Source organism: Acomys russatus, chromosome 6 (assembly GCF_903995435.1).
Source record: "Acomys russatus chromosome 6, mAcoRus1.1, whole genome shotgun sequence".
Taxonomy (NCBI): Eukaryota; Metazoa; Chordata; class Mammalia; order Rodentia; family Muridae; genus Acomys; species Acomys russatus.
The window spans coordinates 33,053,797-33,072,555 of NC_067142.1; the positions used below are offsets into that span (position 1 = coordinate 33,053,797).

General features: G+C 47.6%; 1 protein-coding gene across 3 annotated transcripts in view; it reads right to left on the bottom strand.

Moving 5' to 3' along the window:
• The window catches only part of Atp2b4 (ATPase plasma membrane Ca2+ transporting 4), a 96,456-nt gene that overhangs the window by 40,733 nt on the left and 36,964 nt on the right, over positions 1–18,759 (bottom strand). For all 3 annotated transcript variants that reach the window (XM_051147416.1, XM_051147414.1, XM_051147415.1), the window contains exon 2: positions 8,506–9,157. In XM_051147416.1, coding sequence (XP_051003373.1) covers positions 8,506–8,695 — 190 coding nt within the window. In that variant the 5' untranslated portion in view covers positions 8,696–9,157. The remainder of the gene's footprint in view (positions 1–8,505; positions 9,158–18,759) is intronic.

The following is an 18,759-nucleotide window of genomic DNA, read 5'->3' on the forward strand; positions in this document are numbered from 1 at the left end:
TCCGCAGGAGGGCAGGGCGGGCCCTGGACACTAGCCTGAGTATCTTGGGAATCCTCTCTGATATGTGCTATTGCACAGGAAAGCCATGTGGGGCTGGGAGTCCTGCCAATTCCCAATTTCGGGCTTTCCACTCCATTCTTTCCGCCCCAGAGAAGCCTCCCAGGCCTGATCTCAGCAGCTTTAATTTCACACAAATACTTGTCCAGCCCAGAAAAAAAAAATGTTTTGGGCCCCGTTCTCCACAGTGGCTTCTCAAATACTTACACAGCCTCCTGGAGAGGGAAGGGGGGCTTGGCAAGAAGGCTATGCAGAAAACACAGGAAAAGGGGTTCCCTGAGAAATTCAGGAGGGAAATTTGTCCCTGAGAACATGAGAGAGACAGCCCCAGACGGCCCCACCCAAACCGAGAATGCTTCTAGCCCTTAGAACCAGACTGAGCACACGAGAGGGAGAGACAAAGAGAAGGTGAATCTGTGAAGTCACTGCCCGCACCCATGCTGGGAGTTGCAGGGCGCCTTCCCCAGGCCGGGCAGCCCAGAATCAGCAGCAGTGAGCATAGATGTCTGCTGTAAGCCTGTGAGCCCGGCCCACATGAGTGTGGCTCCAGCAGGAAAGGATGGTGTGGGCAGAGACACCTCTTATCAGAGCAGGCTCAGCCCCAGAAAGGGTGGGTCTAGGTCAGACATCATGAGGGACTTCCCAGCTGTCTGAATTATGATACCTTGCCAAAGGAGGTGGGATAGAACGCCTCTCCCACACAGAGGGCAAGGGAGAAGTTTCTTGAGGTGGATTGAAGGCAGTCATTCTTTGGTGCATGAGAATAGACACTGGGGTACATTTCAATATCTGGGTATGGAGCTCAGGGGTAGAGAGCTTGCCTGGCTTACAGATGACCTGGCTCCTTTCTCAGTCCTCACCCATGCAGACTGCTGCAAGTTTGAGGCCAGCTTGGTCTATGGTCTATAAAGTGAGTCCAGGGCAGCCAGGGCTACACAGAGAAACCCTGTCTCGAAAACCAAACCAAACCAAACAAAAACACACATACACACACACAAAAATGCATCTTCAAGTCCTACTTAAAACACCAGCTGGGCTTCTAAGGAGAGGAGCAGCTTAAGATCAGGCCTATGGGTTGGAGCCAGCTCCTGCTCCTGGCTAAATGCTGTGCTTTTAAGCAGTATAGAATCCCTTTCCTGTTTTCACGCCTCCCATTCAACACAGACACAAGCAGGAGACATGCTGTCCTGGACTCTCAGCCTTGAGATGGAGGGACAGACTCAAGGTCAAAATAAGAGGACACTGGACTGGACAACAGTGTTTCCTCCGGAGTGACAGCTTCCCCAAGGCCCATCTTTACCACTCCCCCCTACTCCATGGCAGCTCTAACACAGGGAAGAGAAAGCTCCCCAGAGCCTCCGCCCTCCTTATGCCTCTGCTTTGCCACCTTCCTGCATTGCATACATGCACTTCCTTCTAAGCAGTGTCATATCCCCAGTGCTCACACCTTTGAGCTAAATAAAAAGAGTGAAAGCCCTACTTCTAAGGGTAGATGCCACTGTCTGCCTCAGCCAGTGAGGAAACACTGATTTTCTTTCCCCTTTGCTGAAGGTTCGATGCAGCATAGAGGGTTAAAAGTAAAAGTAGGAGGGGCTGGGGACATAGCCCAGTTGGTAGGGCACCTGCCTAACCTGTACAAAACTCTGGACTTGATCCCCAGCACCACAGAAAAGAAGACAAAGCAGTACAATACCGTAATCCCAGCATTTAGGAGGTGTAGGCAGGAGGATCCGAAGTTCAAAGTCACCCTTAGCTACACAGCCAGTTTGAGGCCAGCCTAGCCTACATGAGACCCTGTCTCAAGAGGAGAAATAGAAGGGGCTGGAGAGATTGCTCAGTGGTTAGAGCACATGTTGCTCTTGTCAGGGACCTGGGTTCAGTTCCCAGCATGTATAGGTGGCTCACAGCCATCTCTAACTCCTTTTCCAGGGGTCTGATGGCCTCTTCTGACCTTCTCTGGCACCAGGCAGGAACATGGTACATGGCACATACACATTGGTAAAACACTTATATACATGTACTAAACTAAAAAATAATAACCATAAAGAAAGAAAAGAAAAAAAAAAATCAAAGTAGGAGCCAGGAATGAGCACACGCCTATCATTCCAGAATCTGAGAGGTTGAGGCAAAAGCATCACTGTGATTACAAGGCCAACAAACAAACAAAACCCCCAGTCACCTCAAATTAGAGGCAGAGTGGAATTCAGAGGTAGAGGGAATAAAGGTAGAGGCCATTATTTAAAAAAAAAAAAAAAGGCAAACCAAACTCAAGAACACATTAATTACTTGGGCGAGTTGCTGCTGAGCTGCCGAGGTGCTCAGCATAAAGGTTCCACACAAGGCATGCGGGTGGGGGGACACAAGTGGAGGCAGGGAGGGGGAAAAAGCAGGGAAGGCTCTCAGTTTCAGAAGCCTTCCTTATGCTCTCTTATGCCAAGCTCTAACCCCTGCCTGGGACACTGTGCCAGCAAACTCAGATGCTCCACTCTGGGCAAGGAAGGGCTGGATAGCTAAGAGTTGGCAGTGTGGGCTTGGGCGGGGACAGCTCTCCTGGCCTAATTCAGCTCAAGGCATGAAGCTTAAACAAGGCAGGGGAATTCCAGGGTGCCAGAGCCCTTCCCTGTTGGGGAGGGAAGGCATTTTCATCCTCCTCTTTTCCCCACTCTTCCCATCCTTTTCCTCCAAATGTTACAGGAACGCTTCTCACTCCTCCAGAAAGCATGAAGAATTTCTCTAATGAAGTCCCTGGCCCAGCCCACACTGCTCACACCTAGGGCAGCCAGTCCTCCCTTTCCAGAGGCTCAAATCAGGCTGTGTGTGTGTGTGTGTGCCTTTTCCCTCCCTTTTCCTCCCACCTGAGACTCGCACCTTAAATGAGCACTAGCCAACTTACCGGAGGCCGGACAGCCCAGTGGACCAGAGAACACTAGACTCTGAAGCCAGGCCCAGAGAAATTGCTAGGAAGGAACTCCGCAGCCCTAGGAGAGGTGGGGCAAGAGTCCAAGGGGAAGGCTAGAGGCAGAGGCCATGATGAGAGGCTGCACCTTTCAGATTCATGAGCTCTGCCAAACTGACATTCTGGAATGGACTATGAACATTAGAGAAGAAAGAAAACCTAAGTAGCCAGGTGCTTCTCACATCGCTCCCACCAGTGTTCACTCACCTAGCACTTCATTTTTTCCACCACTAACATTCCCTAGAACGGTGTGTGTGTGTGTGTGTGTGTGTGTGTGTTTTCATGCTTCTACCTGTTGGAGAGCAGGGAGAAAGTATTTGAACTTTCTATATTACCTTATCCATTTTTTATGCCTGCATATGTTATTATATAATTTTAGTGTTAGAAGGACTAACAGTAATTCAGATGTGTCACAAATGGACATTTACTGAGTGTGTATCAAATTAGTTTTTTTTCCCAGGTTGATAATGCTCCTAGACATTTCAGGTCTGAGGTTACAGCTTAGTGCTGAGCACTTCCAGCATTTGGCAGACTGCACCCCCCCCCCCCAGTTTAATCCCCAGCACCTTTCTGGGGACGGTAGTAGAGGGGGAATTTTGATTTATTTTAGTCTGCCCTGTGGAGGGAAAGTCAAAAGCCAGCATGTTACAGATAGTGGGAAGATGGCCACTTCTAGGCAGTACACAGGGACAAGAACACAGTAAAATCCCAGAGATCTGAAGGTGACAGGCGCTGTCAATCTTGAAATTAATGAACTCCAAATCATAATTTGGTCTATCTTCAGATTCTTCTGCCTCTCCCTATTCCCCCCAAAGAATCTCATTTCCCTAAACCCAACAGTTCCTCGGTAGTTAGGGAAGGCAAAGATGCTTGCATTGCACACTAGGAGCACTCTGGAAGGGCTGCAACCACCACACAGCATGGCAACGCTGGAGTATCTGGGCAACACGGGGGGGGGGGGGGGGGGGGGGCGGGGTCTAGCTCAAGCTCCCAAGCCCCTTTCTTCTCCATCAGTCCTTCATCTTAGCTCCAGTCTGTATGCTCCCTCAACACTGCTCTTCCCCCACACAGCACAACGGCAGTACCTTAGGCTTATCTTTCTTTCATTTGTGTGTAACTTCTATTGGCCTGTAAGCTCTCTGGTAGGAGGGACAGTGCCTGCTGTCCTGGTCAGCAATGTGAGGTCATCTACAGAGTAGGTATTGGCTGTTGCACGTTGTTGGAGGCATATCTGAGGATCTCATGCTGTGCTGTCATACCCGATTCTGTGGGGTGGGGAGGGGGAGAGGGATGTGGAAGGCTAGAGATGGAATACGAAATAGAAAATCCGAGCAACATTTATCTCTGGTCAAATTCAAAAATTGTCCTTAGCCATTTGAAAGAAGCCCTGTCAGTGAATTACAGTTTATTTAAAGCTGCCTTTTCTGACATTTCTTCTCTGTGTCCAGATCTTACTTCCATTTGTCAGCCTACCTGCTCCCCAGTAAGCAATGTTTCTCCAGGCTAGGGTAGTGTGACAAAGGGGGCACATGGAAGGCTCCGATGTGGAAGAAATACAGGCTTCCATCTAGTCTAGAGCCTCTCACCCAGCACCCTCCTTCCACACCAAGAAGCACTGAGACCACGATCGTGCCTCCTTTTGCTGTCCTCAAGGCAAGGGGCTCCTCCTTCCAGACTCACCCTGCGTTCCCTCCTCGGGAGGCCCTGAGATGGGGTGGAGGGGAAGCTCGGGGGATAAGGGCTGAACTGCTCTGCTCTGTGGGCCTTGGAGAGATTTCTAGCAATGGGGCAGAGAGAGAAGATGAGAAAATAAAAGGGGGTGTGGAGGAATGAGGGTTGAAAATTTGAAGCTAGGCTGGCTTACACGATGAGGTCAGGAGGAAGAGCATGAGAAAAACTGGAATGGAAGAGGGGTTCCTGAGGCCCGGCCCTTCTTGAAGGTCTATAGGCAGTTAATGGTTTCACAGGGGGAGGAGGAGACTCTTTTTCCCAGGGGTGTACACACTGGTACAGAGTATTTAAGTGCTCCTGTAAACAGCCTGTCACCCATGGTTATGTAACAACCCTAGGGAAATTCAATGGGTCAATAGAAGAGGAGGAGGAGGAAGAAGCAATGACCACGTCAAAGGAGAAGGGACATGAGTTGGGAAATTGAAGCGATGAGGGGAGAGATGGCGACAAGAAAAGGTGATGGTCAGTGTGGTGAAAATGCATTATACTATGTATAAAAATGTTGTAATGGAGGCCATTATTCTATATAATTAATAATATGATATTATAAACATATTTTTAAAGAAGGGAATTGGAACTGGGAAAGATGCAAGAAAATGAAACGGTTCCACTGGTGTGACATGTGGAGTTCCTCTCCTGACAAGCCCACATTGACTAAATGTCCTGTTAACTCTCATCCCTGCGTCTTAGGTTTTGTTTATACAAAGATGTAAAGACTGATAACTTGCAGATGGAGTGATGGCTGCTCTTCCAAAGGACCTGGGTTTGGTCCCCAGCACCCGCTTGGTGGCTCCCAACCATCGGTAACTCCAGCTCCAGGGGATCTGGTGCTGTATTTGAGTTTAACACGCAACTGGCTTGCACATGGTACATATACACAATATGCAAACAAGACACCGACACTCGCAACATCAAATAAGTAAATAAGTAAATTAAATAAATAAATAAATAAATAAATAAATAAATAGATGATAGATTTAGACTGGAGTCTGTGGCTTCTTCCACATCTTCAACACTCCTTCTTTTTCTCTAAATGTCCCTCCTCTTTTCTGGTCACTCTCTTAACCTTGTGGTCAGTCACAGTCGAATGCTGAGGTCACCTGGGACCCCCTGCCCTATGTCTTCCTTATTCTAGCCTACTCTAGACTGAGGAGCTTTTCAGCACATTAATGCGACGCAGGAACAGGATTAGCATGCACATTGGGCCTAATCTCACATTTCATCAGACATTAAAATGCAAAACTCGGGCTGGAAAGCTAGCTCAGCAGTTAAAAGCACTTACAGCTCTTGCAGAGGATCTGGGTTCAGTTCCCAGAACTGACATGCCAACTCACAACTGCATGTAACTCTAGTTCCAGGGGATCCATGACACCGATTTCTGGCATCTTCAGGCACCGGCATACATGATGCACATAATCACACTCACATAATCACACATGCGCGCGCGCACACACACACACACCTTTTAAAATGCAAAACCAATATTAAGTCCTCTGTACCTCTGTTCACAAGCTGCAACAGAAAATTAATAGGCTGTGAGCCAGAAAACAGAAGCTGCTCTATTGTTTTCTACCTGGTTCAAAGACCTCAGGCAGGTCATTAAAACCTTTTAGCCTAGACAGAGAATAGTAAAATTAAGTGCTAATCAAACAGCAAACCTAATCAGTAAAAGGTAAGAAAAAAATAATTAAAAAACGAAGTCCTGTATGCCTCTGGAATTAGATAGAGGATAACAAAATCATGTTAGTGTCAAATATCCCAAGCTCCCTTAAGGCTCCTTATTAGCTCTAATTTTAAAATTTCTATCTACACTAAGCATGCTGTCAATCCAAGTGAAAATAAAAGAATAAGGGTTGTTTTCCTCACCACTAGCACTACTCCCCCCCCCCCCCCGACTCCCCAGAAGCCAGGCTAGCTTCAAATACCCAGGCTATGAGATCGTCCTTGCCGCTCCTGAATAAGGGGGACTTTAAGCACAGGCTCCCCAACTCCAACCTAAACTTATTTCATGTTGGTCTCTAACTATCACCTGAACTCACTCTCATATCTTTATTCCCACTATTAATCTCCAGGAGCCTCTCAGAGGTGACGACACCGTATGAGGCTGAGAGGCATCTGAGAGTGGTCTTCCGGCAACAGGCTGGCTTCTTATAAAAAGTAAATGGCCATAGCTATATGAAAGGATTAGAGAAATGGGAGGAAAGTCTGGATCCTGCTCTGAGAAGCCCTGAGGTTCTACCTTATTGGATCCCTTTGTGAAAAAAACATCTAACCTGAACAATAAAAGAAAGAAAGAAAGAAAGAAAGAAAGAAAGAAAGAAAGAAAGAAAGAGAAACCCAGCTTAAGTTCTCATATAGATCTGTAAAATAAAGATCTGCATGGTCTCAGGAAAGCACAAGGTACAGAGATTTTCCTTACAGTCCACTCTGTAAGAGTCGCTGAGAAGGTCACTTAGGGGACAGGCTCAGTGGTACATGCCTACAATCTTGGCACTTAGAAAAGCTGAACCAGGATCACAAGTCCCAGGACAGCCTTGGTGGCAGAGTGATACTGTCTCAGAGAAATAAACACAGGAGGAGATGGTGGGCTTGGCAGTGCACGCCTGTGAACTCCAGCCCCTGAGAGGCTGGAGCAGGAGGATTGGTTTGAGTCTGAGACCATCCTGGGCTCCAAACTGAGAGCTTGCTTCGATAAATAAATAAAAATGAAAAAGAAAAAAAAAAACTTTAGTTGGAAAGAAGAAGACAGTGTCCAATGGGTAGTATCAGACACAAAGCAGAAGGCCCAGGGAACAGCCTGAAATTCAGCAACTAAGCACTGCCATCTTAGCCAGGCCTCTGCGATGACGGGGAACATGGGAAGAGAGACATCGGCTGTAGTCACACACACCTTAACCACATTAGAGATTATGATTTTTGGAAACTCATGGGCACTCATATTCCAGCGAAATCTCTGGTCACATGGGCTCTGTTTAATTTATTCAACACCTATTATGAGCTTTCCCATGCACACCCAAACACACATGTGCCCATGCGCACTGTACTATTTAATCCTAGTAACTCTAGGGGCTAGATATAAACATTATTTCAAATATCTGAACGCAAAGATTATGAGATATATTCCAGGCCTGTAATCCCACTTACTTGGGAGACTGAAATCAGGAGCTGAAAGCCTGCCTATACTACAGAGTGAGGAAAAAAGTTTATCAGACAGAGTTTTTTTTTTGTTTGTTTTTTTTGTTTTTAAATCAGCAACCCAAAGACAGAAAACAGCAATTGATCCAAAGACACAATTATGCCATCTCATTTTGAACTGTGTTAAGAAGGTACTCAGATGGCTGGAATACAGATACTTCCTGTAGCTTTTTCTCAGCCGCTGAACTTTATGATCACTGTGAGGTAGAATTCTATTTTAAGCTCCTCTCTAATCAAAGGCTGATAGAAGGAGGAATTGATTATATACTGAATTGAGTATGTCCTGATAAGTGCGTCTACATCACAAATAATTTCCCTCCGTCCTATCGCTGATACATAAATAGGAGGCGAGAATGCTTTGGAGAGTCATAGTCCCTAAACATGGCAGGGGAAAGAAAGCTCTCCATGGCCCCCTCCTTCAGTGCTTTAGAGGACTGTGCTCCTTCCACCAGATGAAAACCAACCCATTGGGTCTCCAGAAATGTACCTTCCCGAGAAACTGGAACATAATATTTCACAATCCTAGTCACTATCCTCCAATCCCCAGCCCTTGAAATGGCCTTTACCTTCTATAGGGGAGGTTTTCAGTCTAGCGCAGATATCCTGTACACCTCCATAATGGGTATTAATCTGGGTCACTGCATCAGCTGCTCGAAGCTCCATGAGCTTCCTCAGGTCCATTAATGTGCAGCCAAACTCCCCTTCATAGCTCTCAGCTACTGCGTTGGCCGGCAAATGTCCTGATGAGTTCGTCATTTTGCCTGTGGTTACCAGACTCTCTACCAGAGAAGATGTAGAGTTTCCCTCCAACTGATCAGTGTCTCTTGCCTTCTATTCCTGTTTCTTCCCACTTCTTTCTTCTCTGGGGGCGCAGTTAGGGGATAAATTGACAATATCTTGTGCAATAAACTTCAAGTAGTAACACCAAGCCTAGATCCTTTTTTCTGTATCAACTCTACTTGTGCGAGGAGGAAGAGGTTGGGGGAACTTAGTAGAAGACGGACTTGGTGTCACGAAGATTGGTGTCCTCTGGGTGGTGATGGAAATAGTTGTCCAGAGTAGGTAGGTTCCTAACTTAGACTACTTGTCCATATAGAAGTGTAAACAGGATACGCATGTTACCATGGAGGCAACCTTAGCAACAACCAGCAATTGCGATGGTAGAGCAGCGTCAGGAGAAAGAGGAGGGCTCCCTCGATAACGATGACAGCTAGGTCTCTGGAATAGAGATGCAAAAAGAGATAAAAAGAAACAATTAGAACAGCCATGAGGATCTAGGATCTGCAAGGTACTCTCCAGCACAAGGCTTTAAATGACAGTTGGTGTCTGAACGGAACTGACAGCTGAGGCCTAAGCTGAGTGGCCAGACTCATGGGAGGCCCTGGGTGGGCCTAACGACTGACGACGTAGGAAATTTATCTCAGAAACATCACCTTTAAGTCTGACCTCTTCCATGCCAAGGCACACAAATTAACTTAAGAAACGTGCATATAACAGGGTAAAACCGCTAGTGCTTCCCCCACCCATGGGCTGACTGATCACAGGGTACTTTAGTCTGGCCTTACCTGTAAGATGTGAGAGATCAGAACAGGAGTCTAGATCCAAGGGGGCTGGAAGATGGCTTGCCCACGTACCATCTACTCTCATGTGCTATAGTCTTCCCTTGCTCCCAACACAGAGGAAGATGTAGAGTTTCCCTCAAACTGATCAGTGTCTCTTGCCTTCTCTTCCCGTTTCTTCCTACTTCATTACAAACCAGGAAGACAGGTTGAGAAAAGACTTTTTTTTTTTTTTTTTAAAGAACACTCAGCCTTCAGTGGTATGGAAATTTGGAAATCTATGGTAGTTTTAGTTTTAGGGCTAAGACCTCCCAGAGGCTTTTCCTGCTAAGGAAAGAGTAAAGCATTCTAGCTGTTTATGATACAGGGTGGATTCAGTTTTTCTATAAGGGGCAGGTGGACTTCTGAGGAAGAAAGATAGTAAGTCTCAAGCCTATGAGCGTTCAAGTTTCTCCAATGTAGGAGAGATAAGAGAGCTGTCGGTTCAGCCTGTGCACGGGCCCCAATGCCAACATCAGAGTGAGGGGGCCCCAGACCCATGCTAGCTTAGTGACACATCAGAGAGAGGCAGGCTTTTCTCCCTCAGCAGGACAGATGTTACCTGGAGCACACACTGGCTGAGGCGTGTGGGCACAGTTAAATGTATGTAAGGATGATCCCTGTGCTAGGCTGCAGACAAGGCTAGGCCTGGCTCAGCCACTCCAGTGTGAGGGGCTCAAATATGTAGGGCCCCGTTCTGGTTAAATACCCACCCTGCACTTGGGTTATGCTGCCAGGGGCTGACAAGGCACTCCAACTGGCTGGATAATAAACAGATCTCTTTCCCGCTTCTAGAAGGTGAACAAAACCCAAGAGTCATTAGAGAAGGGCTTGGTTCTCTTTAGCAATTATTTTTTCTAGAAATCCCATTTGGCCAAAGCCCCTGCTGACTCCAAGCAATCCTGTTTCAGGCAGGTCCCTCTGGGATGGAGGATGTCACACCTCTTCCTCAGCCTGTGTGCCCCATCCACCTTCCTAATATCCTGACTTACAAGAAACTAAGCAACCAGGGAATATTGAAGGAAAGGTCTGAGAAGAGCCTGAGGCAGTGGATCTAACTCCCTCATTCAGACTGGAGCAGGAGCAGGCCCAACACTAGCAACCTCTTCCTAGTCAAATCCGAGGAAAGCAGAATTGAAGATGGACAAGAAGGAGCATCCATTCACATAACTAATGCTGTTGTAATTGCCCAATTTTGTTCTTATTTTTGTTAATTTCTTACTATACTCATGTGGTGTGTGTGTGTGTGTATGTGTGCGTGTGTGTATATGTGCGCGTGTGTGTACGTGTGTGTGTGTGTGTGTGTGTACACACGTGCTCAGAGGACAGAGGTAAACTTTGGGTCAGGGTCGCTCACTGACCTAGAGCTCCCCAATTAGACTACGCTGGCTAGCCAGTGACCTCCAGAATCCCCCTGTCTTTGCCTACCCAGAGCTGGGATTACAAGTACATGCCGCCACCCTGGCTTTTTATGTGGGCGTTGGGGATTGAACTCAGGTCTCCATGCCTGCATGGCAAGCACTTTACCAACTGGGCTCTCTCCCCGCAGCTTCTGTGCTAATCTCTAAAATTAACCTTTAGCACTAGGGACAGGGGCATACACCTATAATCCCAGCACTCAGGGGCCTGAGGTGGGAGTGATACAAGTTTGAACTAAAGCAAGGCCCTGTACTTTCATTTAGGAAAACATCTTGTATGTATAAGGTTCCGTTCTACTCAAGGCTCCAGTGGGTATACTGGAATGCATCTCCCCCTTCACCAACTGTCACAGAACTTTCTTCCCGTTTCGTTCTTCAAGCCTGAAAGGAGTGAGAAGGACTACCGCAGCAAGAGACCCATCTTGACCCTTAACCTTTGAAGGGGATGTCCAAGACTGATGGTGAGCATGAAGCTCGAAGTCAGACTTTCCTTTTCCATTCTCTTCCCACCTTTTTTTTTTTTTTTTTTTTTTAAAGAAAAGACAGGATTTCTTTATGTAGCCTTGACTGTCCTGAAACTCACTCTGTAGACCAGGCTGGCCTCGAAGTCACAGAGATCCACCTGCCTCTTGTCTCCTGAATGCTCACATTAAAAGTGTGCGCCACCACACAGGCTGATTTTACTTTTCTTAATTTAAAATTTTATTATTTTATGTATATGTGTATTTTGCCTGCACGTATGTCCCAAGGAGGCTAGGAGATCCTCTGGAATTTGAGTTACAGGCAGGTGTGAACTGCCGTGTGCATGTTGAGGATAGTACCTGAGTTCTCTAGAAGAGCAGCCAGTGCTCATAACTGCTGAGCCATCTCTCCAGCATGTGCTTTTTTAAAAAAAAAATCTAATACAGTTTTGCTATGAGGCCCAGGCTGGCCTGGGGCTCACTGAATAGCCCAGGCTGACTGTATATTTGTGATCCCCCAAGTGCTGGGATTACAGATGTGAGCCGCTACTCTCCACAGAAGCTTTTTACTTTTTCTGTCCCTGCCCACTGTAATGTTTACTCCATGAAGCCAGGGATTCTTTCATTCATTTTGCTCTCCATTGCCTAGAAGAGAACTTGTATCTACTGGACATTTGGCTGACATCTTTATAACTGAATGCACCGGCCGGCAGCACATTGGGAAACACACCGGCTGCTTTCCCGTTCGCCTTCAGCAAGTCACTCCTCCTGCTTAGGACCTTTAACTGGGAGAGGAGTCAGCCCTACCTCATATGTCATGCTGAGGGAGTAATAAAGGAAGGGGATTCTGCACTTAATGCGCAAGCTTTTCAGAGTGCCGGAAGGATGCTCGGTGTTCAGAGTAGAGTGTTCAGGTGATGGGAGAAAACCTCACTTGATTGGAGTGAACTTTTGTTTTCTCGTCCTTTAAGCAAGAAGGACAATTGCTCCATGAACATCTCCATTTTTCTTCTCCAGGGAGACCCCACCGCTATAGGAAAAGAAAATTCTAAGGCAGCTTCCTTAACAATACCATGAGCTGGGCTGTAGCCACTAGCAACAGTCACTAGCATTTATGGTCTGGGGTCTTCGGAGGAGAATGAGAGAGGGCAGTGTAAGTCCAGAGTCTGTCCTGTCCCCGGGTGAGAGAGAGAGAGAGAGAGAGAGAGAGAGAGAGAGAGAGAGAGAGAGAGAGAGAGAGAGAGAGAGAGAGAAAGAGAGAGAAAGGCTTCTCACACAGGCAATCCACGGAAGCTGCAGGATGATGGGAAGGCAGAATGCTCGAGAACAGCTCCAGGAGAGGCAGAGATGTATACCCCGCTGGTCAGCTGTCCAGCCACTGGTAGTCTCAGGAGCAGCATGGGACAGAGACCTCAGGTTTCAGCGGGATGCACTACAGTCCTGCTGCACTGAGGGATTCATGAGGTTTCTAGAATGTGAGCTCTTGGTGGCTGCTGAGCTTGCTCCTACCCTTATTAGGCAGCGAGCGAGCCTTCAGTACTCCAGCCAGGGAGGTGTTAGCTACCTCAGTCAGGTCAGGATTAGCCAGTCACTCGGAGGAAAGTATTCTGGTCTACGTATGTTCTTGATCCTGTCTCCAGCTTATTCTAACCCAGGGGGTAATACCATATTTTTTGGACCATAAGATGCACTTTCCTCCACCAAAAGTGGGGAGGGATTAGGGTGCGCCTTATGGTCCGATGCTGTCCATGGGACATCAACAAAGAGGTCACTTACCAATGTCTTCAGTGTGCCAGCCGAGAAAACTAGAAAAGTGCTTGAGTCTCTACATCTTTCCTCCTGTTGCGTTAACACTGTTTGATATTACCATATTTTGTCATATTTTAATAAACATTTTATTATACTAGTACTAATTTGGTTCAGAATATTTTTTTCTTGTTTTACTGCTCAAAAAACTGGGTGCGTCTTATGGTCCAAAAAATACAGTAGGCTAGAAGGCTGAAGTCTCAGCCTTTCTTCCAGGGGCAAGAATCACATGACTTCATGTGATCACCAAGTCCTGCTTCCTGATGCACCTGGGATGCACGCCTCCCCACCCCACACCTCCTGAGAAACGGTGTATAATGAGGCTCATTAGCAAGTACACCAAAACTTGACAACAGCCTGACAGTCATTCCTTCACTTCTGTCCAAGGAACTCCTCCCTCCCAAGGGCTCTCCTGGGGTACTGAAGAAGGGGTTCATTTTGCAGACCATCAGGGAAAGGAGTAACTGTCTATGTAGGTGTCGGGGAAGGTCGTCTTGCAGATATGGAAGGAATCTGTCCCCTGATCCTCCCACGCCACAGGTGCCTCTGAAACCTGACGAGGCATGGGCAACAAAGCATGCTTGGAAATGGAGAAAGGGGGTAGGCGGGCCTGGACTTAGGCCTGACATGGGTCATTCTACCAGGGCTGCTCGGGAGAGCAGACGCTCATGTCTTACTCTTTTCTGTCCCTTTCTCTGAGCTTTTGCTTGAGGGCGAGTTTTTAGTACTCGAGGAATCACTACTAAGCAGTGAGAGGGTGAGGGAGGAGGGCACTCTGGGTGGGTAAGAAGGCTGGTCCTGTCTATGGGATGCACCCAAGTGAAATCTGAAAGCTGCTACTGAGGCCCCCAGCAGCACCCGTCATCCACTCTGATGAGTGCCCCTTGCCCCAAACGAGGCTTCACTTTTCTCAGATTCAGGAACCGGGCAGGAGTGAAAAGAGGTGGGACAGGAGGAAAATACTTTAAAAAACAGAGAAACAAACGAACTACATTCAATGTGTTAGGCGCTATACTTGACACTTCATGTGAAAATGAGAATGATACTAAGTATATGTAATAGGAATGCAAATATTACATAGCAAGTAGCACAGTGGCTAAGAAGCCCTGGGTACTGTGTTCCCAGTAGCTATAATCATTATCATGCACACCGTGTTGCCAAAAGATCATCACTTTGTCTGCTTATTTTACAGCAGACAAACATGGCTTGGGAAAGCCAGGGTTTGCGCCCTAGTCTGAATCCAAATCCACTCTACCTCAAACACAAGACCAAAGCTACAGGAAAATGGAAACAAAGCTATAGATTTATTCCCTACACCGCAAAGGCCCACAGAAACCTTGCTCCTTTGCTCATGACTCAAAAAGGCTTTGAAATAGGTGTGGGAAACACCTTCTGATGTTTCTAGGTAGTTAGTAGACTCAAAGCTCATCATGGGAAGACATTGCCCAAATTCTCCTCTGTCGCCCACTTCGTACCACCACTCTGACACCACCCGAAAAGAGGACGAACTGGGCCCTCTAAGAGCCTGCAGTCCCCACCCGAGAAGAGCCCAGGGCTGTGGATTTATCTGTGCTCTCCATCTTGTGCCTCAGCATCTCTTGGCCTTTCAACCTCCAGTGACCTGCACTGAGAGGTCCTTCTCAGGTCTGCACCCCTCTGGCATTCCAACACTTTCCAAAGAGTTGCTCCCTGTCGAGAGGCCTAGGGCATGTAGCTCAACTGGTAGAGTGCTTGCTTGCCTACCATGTCCTGGGTTCCATCCCCAGCACCAGATAAACCAGAGGCCGAGTGGTGGTGAACTTACACGATCCTATTGTGTGGGAGAGGCAGGAGATCAGGAGTTCAAACCCAGAATACATACTAAATTTCCAGTCTGCATGAGACCCTGTCTACACAAGGAAAAAGTGGGCCAATGAGAGAGCTCAGGGGACAAAGGTACTTGCTGCCAGGGCAGATGGCCTGAATCTGATCTCTGGGACACATATTGTAGAAAGAGAGAGAGAAGATGGACTTCTACAAGTTGTCCTCTGACCTCCACGTACATGCTTTGGCACACATGTGTGTATACACACACACACACACACACACACACACACACACATACATTCCTCAATACAAATAAATAAACGTAACTCTTAAAGTTTGTTTGTTTTTAAAGGTAAAGGAAGAAAGTTGGCAAGAGCCTGGCCATACAGTTCTCCTAGTTCTCAGGGGCCAGAGGCAGGAGGATGGAGGGTTCAAGGCTAGTTGAGGCTACACAGAAGCTCTAGGCCATCAAGAGCTACACAGCGAGACTGACTCAAAGTTGGAATAAGAACCTGGCTACAGCAGGCGGCCACATCTGAACTGTCCTGAGCTGGCCCTTGGTTCAGCTCCCAGGCAGACTGACATGAGCACACGCCCTTTCTCAGACACACATGGGAAGGAGGCTGGAGGCAAAACGCATGGCTTCACCAGAGTGCCAGTGACGTGTAGGTTGGTGTCATCCCTGCCCAGCAGCTACACTTAGGACAGGAAGCCAAGAGAGGAGAGGGGCACGGACCACAGGATGGCATTCTGTCGCCAGACCCACGAACCCGATGCTGTGCTCTGCTATCTTGTAGACCTGGGTTGTAGTGGGCCAGTCCTTCCTGAGGGAAAGCACTGCTCCCTGGTTAGATGTGGCAGTGTGTGTCTCTGGTCCCACCCCAGTCAGCACTCAAGAAGTGGGGGAAGGAGGATGAGGGGTTCAAAGCCAACCTGAGATACAAGAGAAAGAAAGGAGTGCCTTGTGAGCATTACGGTAATTACCTGGACAAAGTGTGACCTCAGAGGTCCATAACCCAACATCCTCCGCAAAGCCACCAGGTATTTCTAAGTCAAACTAAGTATAAAGCACACCCCGGAGGCAGTAAACTAAGCCTCACGCAGGACCTGAAGAGGGCACGCGCAGTGACTTCCCTGCCATGTTCTCTGTTGTGACAGCTGATTGGAAGCCCCCTGGCAAACACTCAGTGATTGATCAAACACACAATACCGGCAAACATGGGGATATAAAACCACCACGCTCGGTGGAAGGGCCTTTACAAAGAGTTCAATAGCTGCATAACTTTACAAGAGTTAGAAGACACACATCCAAAGCCAACCTATCCATTTTAAGGGACATAGTGCATGTAAAAAGATACCTTAGCACGTGAAAATATGGCCCACAGGCAGAGAAGAGAACCAGGGACTGGGGAAAGTTTTGAGTAGAGAGGGGCCTGACACAGACTGACGTTACAAGTGAGTCATGAATCCATAGATGAATCCACTTAACTCCAAGGTCTAGGCCATCAAGAACTACACAGTGAGACTGAATCAAAGTCAGCATAAGAACCTGGCTACAGCAGGTGGCCACGTCTACGCCATCAAAAGGATGGTGGATTACATCTGTAATTCCTAGCACTTGGGAGACTGAGGCAGGAGGATCACTGTTTGAGGCCAGGATGGGTTATAGAATGAGACTGTGTATCAAAAAACACCACCTGTCCAAAAACAGACAAAGAAAATACAACATAAGGAAAGGTCTTCCCATTGTGGAGTGGCTGTGTTGTCTGGGCATGCTGTAACGGTGACAGCAAACCTTGCCGGGTCTGTGGGAGGCTGGAAGAAGGTCGCCCGTAGAGATACTGTGAGTTGATCTGTGGTTGATGGCCTGCTCCTGACTGGCCTGCTCAGATCCAGCCTGTGCCAGAGACTTCAGGATACACAGTAGATGACAACAGGTACTCTGTGGCATGGGCATATTGGTGGGAGCAGAAATGAGCCTTCCTTCCAGGGCAATGTCACAGCCTACCTCTACTCCCAGGTCCATCCTAAAACAGCACTGACATTATCAGGGCATGAAAAGGCAATGTCCTGGGACCCAGAGCCATGGGAAGGTACCCTGTCCCAAATCTTCTGGAATACATTGACCCAGGTCATTTCCATCCCTAGGATTCGATTAGATGGTGGTGTGTGCGTGCGTTTGTGTTAGGATATGCAGAGGGAAGAAAACCGTATCTTTCCATTGGTTAAGGAGGTTGAGAGTGGATTTGGGGTGGGAGGGACAGTACCATCTAGGAAGTGTAGCATCTGGGGAGAGGGCAGCCTCCTTGCCCCCTGATCATGAGTAATGCCCGGGGAGATGGTCAGTTGGAGTATTTGCTTCTCACTCCTCGGAACTAGAACAGGAAGCTTCTGGGCCGCAGTCCAGTCCCACTGCTTAAGGGCAGTGACATTCAAGCATTCAGTATACACATGCTCTTAGATGACACGGATTGCCCTTCTTGGGGCCGCTTTGGTTTTTCCACACATTGGTCCCAAGGGAACAAAGGGGCTTTTTAGCAGCTGGATTGGCTCTGGGGGCTATTTTTGGAAACATCAATTTCATCAGATTCTGTCCTGCTCCTGGGGAGAAGTGGACGGTCCATCTCTCTCAGCTGTGGGAGTATGGACCTGCTTGCTCTTAGGTGGCACCTTGTCTAATCCACCACAAAGGGGCCTGGGCAGCTGCCCTCTGCCTAGGGTCTCCACAGGAAAGACAATAAAGCAATGTTGCCAAGAGACGTAGACACTCATTTGGGGATCACGTAGTGGCCATCCATTTACCTCTTTCAACCCCATGAGTCCCACTATACAGAGAAAAGAGCTCTCGACGCCCTGGCCTTCCTGGATGTCTCTCATCCCAACTAGTTCCTGGAAGGCACAGGCAAAGGAATGAGGTGAGCTTGCTGAAAAGAAAGCAAGAACAAAAACAACAAAACAACAACAACAATAAAACAACAACACAACAAAACTGGGTGCAGTGACACACACCTGTCATCTCAGTACTTGAGAGGATGAAGCAGGAGGATTACCGTGAATGTATGGCTACATTGTAAGACTCTGCTTTGAAAAAAAAAGAAAAGGAAAGAAAAGAAAAGAAAAGAGGGAAAAGAAAAGGAGGATGTGTAGAGGAGTCAGAAGAGAGGAAAGGAAAGCAGCTTTGGATACCGGAGGAACAACAGGGACTCCTGGGAGCTGGCCCTCCACCAGCTTCCAGATCAGGTCTAAAGCCAGCCTGGGAATGTATGTATGTATGTATGTATGTATGTATGTATGTATGTATGTGTGTGTGTGTGTGTGTGTGTGTGCGTATGTATGTATGTATGTATGTATGTATGTATGTATGTATGTACTATCCATCCATGCCTCTGTCTGTCAGTAGGTTGGTCTGTCTGTATCTGTTTGTCTATCTATCACTCATATCTATCCATCCATCCATCCATCCATCCATCCATCCTCCCGCTGCTCCTCCTCCTCCACTGCCACCGCCTTTTCTCGAGACAGGGTTTCTCTGTGTTGCCCTGGCTAACCTAGAACTCGCTTTGTAGACCAGGCTGGCCTTGAACTCACCGATCTGCCTGCCTCTGCCTCTCAAGTGCTAGAACTACAGGCGTGCCCCACCACCGCTGCCAGGCTGGGAATGGATATTTCTAACAGCTGGATAGCGAAGCCGTCGGTCAGGGCATCATTTGAGATGGTTTTCTGCTTCTTAC